Genomic DNA, 7,207 nt, shown 5'->3' on the forward strand with positions numbered 1-7,207 from the left:
CGGGGATCCCGAGCAGAGAGAGGTACTTGCCCTGAGCCGCGGGGCGGGGACCCCAGGCGGGGTCCCTGGAGCCGGGAGAGGGACCCCGGCGGCGCTGGCGCCGCGGTAGTGGCGAGGCGCGGAGCCCGGAGCGCGCTGAGCGGGGCCGTCCGGCGGGGGTGGCGGTGGGGCGGGGGGGCAGCGGCCCCATGGGGCCGGGCGGCGGGGCGGCGCTGGCTGCTCGGCGCATCCCGGCCGGAGCCGCCCCGCCGCCGGCGGGAGCCGCCAGCGATGCTGCGGGGTGGCCGGAGCCCACTGCCCCCGGCGACGGAGCCCCCCGGCGAGGCGCGGGGCACGGCGGGCTCCCCCGGGGCGGCGCAGGTGGCGGCGGGCAGCCTGCTGGCCCTGCTCATCCTCTGGACTCTCTTCGGGAACGTGCTCGTGTGCGCGGCCATCGTCCGCTACCGGCACCTGCGGAGCAAGGTCACCAACATCTTCATCGTCTCCCTGGCTGTCTCGGACCTACTGGTGGCCCTGCTCGTCATGCCCTGGAAGGCGGTGGCAGAGGTGGCTGGGTACTGGCCCTTTGGGGCTTTCTGCAACGTCTGGGTGGCCTTTGACATCATGTGCTCCACGGCCTCTATCCTGAACCTGTGTGTGATCAGCGTGGACAGGTACTGGGCTATCTCCAGCCCTTTCCGCTACGAGAGGAAGATGACCCAGCGCTTGGCTCTGGTGATGATCAGCGTGGCATGGACGCTGTCTGTGCTCATCTCCTTCATCCCTGTCCAGCTCAACTGGCACAAAGGTGGGGATGTTGTTGCTGCTGCTGATATTGAAGATGGATTTGGCACTGCCTGGGCAGCAGCAGGTGCTGTCACCACCTGGGCAGAAGATATGAGTACCACATGGGTGGCATTAGCGGCAGTGAGACCCTCTGATGGGACCTCTGGCAGCAATGATACCCTCACTGGACCTTCGGAGAGCTGTGACTCCAGCCTCAACAGGACTTATGCTATTTCCTCCTCCTTGATCAGTTTTTATATCCCGGTGGCTATCATGATAGTCACCTACACCCGAATCTACCGCATTGCCCAGGTGCAGATTCGTCGTATCTCTTCCTTGGAGAGGGCAGCCGAGCATGCACAGAGCTGCCGGAGCAGCCACGTTGACTGCCACCATCACACAAGCCTCAAGTCCTCCATCAGGAAAGAAACCAAGGTGTTAAAGACGCTCTCTGTCATCATGGGTGTCTTTGTGTGTTGCTGGTTGCCATTCTTCATCCTGAACTGCATGGTTCCCTTCTGCGAGAGCCCACCCAGCGACCCCCACGCTGGCCTGCCCTGCGTCAGTGAGACCACCTTTAATATCTTTGTCTGGTTTGGTTGGGCTAACTCTTCTCTTAACCCCATCATCTATGCCTTCAATGCTGACTTTAGAAAGGTTTTCTCCAACCTCCTGGGATGTGGTCAGTTTTGCACTGGTACTGCAGTGGAGACTGTTAATATAAGCAATGAGCTTATCTCTTACAACCAGGACACCCTTTACCATAAGGAGATAGTGACTGCTTATGTTAACATGATCCCAAATGTGGTTGACTGTGAGGAGCATCGTGGGGACCCTTTTGATAGGATGTCCCAGATCTCCCCTGACCATGAGGTTGCCACTGACTCTGCCTGTGAGCTGGACTGTGAGGGGGAGATTTCGCTAGGCAAGATAACACCTTTCACTCCAAATGGTTTACATTAAATTGTGTCCTGGTCTGGTCAGTTCTTCTTGCAATATAAAAGAAAATATTAGCACTGACTGGAAACACCTGCTTGATGATGTGCTGTAGCTTGGTCAGTCAGTTTATGCTAAATTCACTTCTGAGGGTAGTACTTTGCAGGGTGTAGACACTGTCATACAGGGCCTGGCGGCACAAACTGAAATCAGCACTTCCCCAGGCTGAGGGCAGACCAGGCAGTCCTGGTGATTAGCTGTGGTGAGGTATTGTGGTATAATTGCAGTCAGTTCATGTTTATAATGTGTTTGTAAATGAAAGGTGCCATTGTCACTGCTAAGTATTATGACTTCTAAAATCAGGGACAGATGTGGCTGGCATAGACATTAAAGTAAAAAAAATTCTGGGCTGTTGGTTTGTTCAGATCTTATGTTTCCTTTTCTCCATTTTTTTGTTTGTTTAGTTTTAATTTTTTTTTTTTTTAAGATAGAGATAGTGAGGTGGTGATTTGGATGATTATTTAAATGCGTGTTTCTGCCAAAACAGTTTATGTGAAATCCTTGTTCTCCTAGGCGGCGTTGTTGCCTATGATATCCTCTGTTCCTGGATGAATAAATAAAAGTTATATTGATCAAGGGTTTATTATCTTTCATTTGTCACCCTGAAAGGTTTTATAACTAGTATTCCAACTAATGTTTCTATATGAATAGTTAGAATGACTAACAGCTTAACCCTATTATTTTAAAAGCAAATATTCTGGATAGAAAATACAGTTTTTGAGTAAAAGCAAGGCTCATAGGAATTCTTGACATAGATGCACTTGTTTATGTCGCTCTTACAGCTAGATTTATACCTGTTTTTCTTTAATATTGTGGTGCTATCCCTTTCTGCAGCCAAGAATATCAAGTATACATATGGATAAGCTATTAAAACTTTCCATTTGATTCTGTACTTGAACTTTGTTAAAATGTTATTGATGTAAAGAGTTTGGTGATAGAATTAGGAGCTGGGTGTGTCTAAAAACAATAATTATGGTTGAAAATTATATTAATAATCATCATTTCCCATTGCAGACACTAGAGAACTCATTCACACAGAGAGAAGAAAGTAATTCTGATAATGTATTTTTTTAGTTACTTATTAACTGGAATTTTAAGGTGCTGTAAGTACAACTATACTAAACATTTTAAAGCAATCTTTAAAACTGAAAAGAGTATTTTTGACTCTGTTTCTATTGAATCATTTACATCAAATGGAATATTAGAAACAGTTGTAAGCTTTCAGCTCAGAAATCAAAACTGATGCTATTTCCAAAACAAGTGATCAAAGGTAGTAAAAGCAATACCAATATTTATTTCAAGTTTTGGCTCACAAAGTGAACAACACTTGGATTAATTTACCTTTCAAAATACCTGTGCCATGAGCTGAGCAGAATTAAATTGAGTGGTAGGTGTAGATTCTGCAGCCCTCCCCCCTAATGGCCCTGAGCTGGGGCCTCCCCATCCTGCCTAACTGGGGGCTGAGGGTCCCTGTAAGATGTGTGGGGAAAAAGTGGGATCTGCATGGTTCAGGGGAAATAATTTAACCAAATGCTGGAACTTGTGAATGTTATGGGCTTAGTATTGAGCCTGCTTGGAAGTTAAACCCTTCATGCTGGTTTGGGGTTATCTTCCACCCCCTGGGGATATGGGGTGGGAGAAGCACAGGAGGCATGTGATTGAAATCCCTTTGTGGTGGCTCTGCTGCAATCTGGTCTGCAAGCAATGTTTTATGTATTTAGTCCTTGATATTAATTAGTTGTGTCATCTTGGATTACCTTTTCAATTGCTTGTCACTGAAGATTGACATCTACCTGAGCTTTTTTTTTTTTTTTTTCTGTTGATATGAAATCTCAGTGTGATATCCCTTTACAGCTGTCCTTAGGGAAGGGTCTCGTGACTGTGGCTTAGGGAAGCTTGAAAAACAAATCTCATGCCCATAACCAGGTTCAGCCTACTAATGTATTGACACTGAGGGTGAATACGTTCCTATGCTAAAGCAATCATATGTTGTTAGAGTTAACCATAGTTCTAGCCTGCTGCTTAGATAAACTTGCCCAGAATAAAATAATTTTCTCAAATGAAAATGAAGGAAACTGCTTCTGGTGGTGGAGAAATTAATTATCCCAATGAGTAAGATTTTTTTTGCATTTTCTAGTTGCTACTCAAATGTTGAGGCTAGTAGACCATTTTCAGCTGGATTTGTGCAAAAACCAGTGATATCAGATGCAAGAGGTGCAGGCACCTGGTGCTGACTCCAGCTCCCAGGGCAATACCTGTGTTTTATCCAGTTTTTCTGCATTTAATCAGAAGCAGGCTGGGGATATGGGGATGTGAAATCTTGATCTCTCCCTGAGCACCTGCGTGCCAGCAGGCCGTGCAGCCTGGTGCTGCGTGGTTCCCCTGCTCCAGCACAGCACAGAGGTGTCCCCCCAGCTGCCCTTGTGTCCTTTCTGCTCCCCAGGGATGCCTGTGCAGGGCTGTGACAGCTCCCCTAGACCCAGCTCACTGCAGCTGTGGCTCAGGGGTACACGTGCTCAAAATGTTCCTGCATCCCCCTGACCAGAGCTCTGCTCATGGAGGCTCTACCTGCCCGGGTGTCTGGAACCAGTGAGTGGGCTGGCTCTGGGATGCAAGAAGACATCTCCATCAGTGGGTTTATGTAACAGCTCTGTGCAGAATATTAGAAACAATCCTTAGCTTAGATCTGAAGGAAGGCATTTTTTAGCCGGCCCCTAGATTTTGTGAGCATGGTCAGGGCAGTACAGAAAACTGGCCAAATTGACACTTTCTATTAGTAATTTTCAGTTCATGACTTCATTTGGTAAATGATTTCTGGTGGTGGTTCTATGATAATAGAAATAAGTGTCTTGGAATATGTGTCTGTCAGGGGGTTTCATCTTTCAAAGCCTGGGAGCATCAGAAAGGGAACTTTTCTGCTTCAAAAGACACACAGAAGGTACTTTCTTTGCTGGAAGCAGAGCTTGACCTTATGGATCTTAAAGAAAATATTTTTTTAACTCATAGGGACAATTTGTTGCATTTTAATATGTCTTAATTACTTACCACTGACAAAGCTAGAGTATTCAGAATTGTAAGAAAAACTTTTAAATGAAATGTGTATCTTGCCTTGGACTATGAAAAGGGGCAGCCCCTTTTAATGAAAGCATCCCCAAAAGGATTGTTCTAACTTGTTTCCCTCAGATGAAACTGCTGCCCTACTTTTTAATGGTTTCCCTCTTAAGGACTAATGCATCTGCTTATACAAGGAGTGAAGTTCACTGGAAGTGCATGAGGGTTTTTATAATCCTCATATCCCTGTACTGTCTGTCTAGAACTCCTCTATGCTGATGGTTCTGTGCCTCTTATCTGCCTTTTTTTTTTCTTTTTGTACCTAAATTATTTGAATTCATGATACAGTTTGACTTTAACTTAACCTAGTCCTGAGTGGTGGCTGATTTCAAGGTCCCAGATAATTTTCAGTTTCTGTTTTGTATTACTTTTACAAATCTTACCTTGCAATTTGTTAAAGTTTTAAACTACCTCTTAGGCAGCTGAATCTGTGAGTCCTGGATAGCACCATACCCAAGAAGGGACAGTGTATTTGTAATTTTTGTGTGTATCTTTGTGTGTAATTACAGATGAGTCATTTTAAGGACTTATGGGAAAGTATCTTAATTTTTAAGAAGCTGGGGCATGGAGAACATGAAAGTTCTGTGTTTTTTGTAAAATGTGCAAAGATCATATACACTCCTTCACTCTTCAAACCCTCAAAGAGCTTTTAACAGCTCTGGCTTTTCAATGGATGTTGGGTTGTATAGTGTTGTTTGTTTTTTTTTTTTTTTTTCCACAAGCTAAAGAAATGTAGGTGTCTTTCTGAGATGTGAACACAAATAAAACACTTTCCAAAGGAAGAAAAAATACTGCAGTAATTTTTGGTAAGTCTGGTACTTTATTGCTTTGCTTTCATTGTATTTTTTACTTTTGCCAACCATATCTGATGTGTGTCTGCAGGGAGGCTCCCGACTGAGAATTTTTGTAACATGTAACAAAAAAGGCTTTAAAATTAGGAAGCTTTCTTGTAGCAATGACACTGAGCACAATCTTACACCATTTAGGAGTCAATCATGTATAAAGTCAGCATTCAAAACTGACAGGACTGGAGGCAGTGTTCAGAACGTGCATCAAACTGGAGGTTTGAGAGGTCACGAGTTCCTCAGCTGTTTCTATGTACCAAAATCACCACTCCTAATAAGGAGGCCATTTTTGTCACTGTCACACAGAAGGCGGGGTACACACCTATGCTTGTGCTAATAATTATGCAGAGATTTCTCTTTCCCGTGAGGCCATCTTCACTACTGTTTAATTGAATTCATAAGATCTTTAAAAATATGCAGTGCCTATTTAATTCAGCCAAAGACCTCAGGGAATAGATGTGTGCTTAGGTCATGGAGCAGTGAAATTATTTCTCCTTGCTTCTTATGAATATTGCCACTGGTATTCTCTGATAGTGGATGGAACCATCTTAAAGTCGGCACACCGAACAAAACATTTCACCTGCTGCAATGCAGAAATATTTTTTTTTACTCAGATGTATTTGTTTGTTTTCAGACTTTGGAAGGCTTTTCAAACTTCTCAGAAGATTTGTGAAGTCTGCACAGAGAATCTCCACTTTGATCATAGATCAGCAACAGCTATTTTGAGTCTTGTTAACAATATAATGCACTACGTATTTATTGACAGGATTTTACCCTCCAAGTTTAATTTTTTTTTAAAGATAAGGGTGTACTTATGGTTTAAAAACAATGATGTGCACAAAACAATAAATGAGGATATTTCTGTTAATGGGGCCTCAAAGATATGTCTCTTCAGCCTTTTGTTTATTGTTGCAGTGTTATCATTGCAGTTGATGGTAGTGAACAGTAATAGCATTAGGTGTGTCAAGAGTGGAAATAGAAGTAATATCATATGAAGCAGATGATGGATTGCTTTTCAGAGAACCTGCTCTCTCTCCCAGGGTAGTTTAGTTTAATGGAAAATTTACAAGATGATTTTATATTGTTATATGTTGAAATCCATTCTTAGTTGTAAATGGAGATAACAGTCAATAATATTTATAGTAGGCAGTTATTTAAGGAGGATAAATACTTTTATGGACTTAATCTTTATATCATGGCCATCACAGTCACATTTATGAGATTTATAAAATACTATGCAGTAATCATAAAAAATTTAAAATTCCAGTCTGTGAAAAAAATTTCTTCCTATTAATTATTCCCTGCAGTTAACAGCAAATACTTGTTTGTATTGAGAACTGTGCCCTCACTGCTACCAGAAGCTGGAAAGCTCTGAACCTTCTACTATTAATCTACTGAGTCATGGTAGGAGAGAGGTCTGAAAGGAAGGAAAGAAATGGCAAATGTGTTCTGTTCCCATGAAATCAGTGAGGTGTCAGCCAGCTGGTGCA

General features: G+C 43.5%; 1 protein-coding gene across 1 annotated transcript; it reads left to right on the forward strand.

Annotated features, from left to right (window-relative positions):
- The first annotated feature begins 270 nt into the window (after positions 1–270).
- Positions 271–2,337, forward strand: DRD5 (dopamine receptor D5). The gene has a single exon (XM_058024852.1). The coding sequence runs from the start codon at positions 271–273 to the stop codon at positions 1,726–1,728; it is 1,458 nt and encodes a 485-aa protein (XP_057880835.1). The 3' UTR covers positions 1,729–2,337.
- Positions 2,338–7,207: the final 4,870 nt, after the last annotated feature.

This window comes from Melospiza georgiana, chromosome 5 (genome assembly GCF_028018845.1).
Source record: "Melospiza georgiana isolate bMelGeo1 chromosome 5, bMelGeo1.pri, whole genome shotgun sequence".
Taxonomy (NCBI): Eukaryota; Metazoa; Chordata; class Aves; order Passeriformes; family Passerellidae; genus Melospiza; species Melospiza georgiana.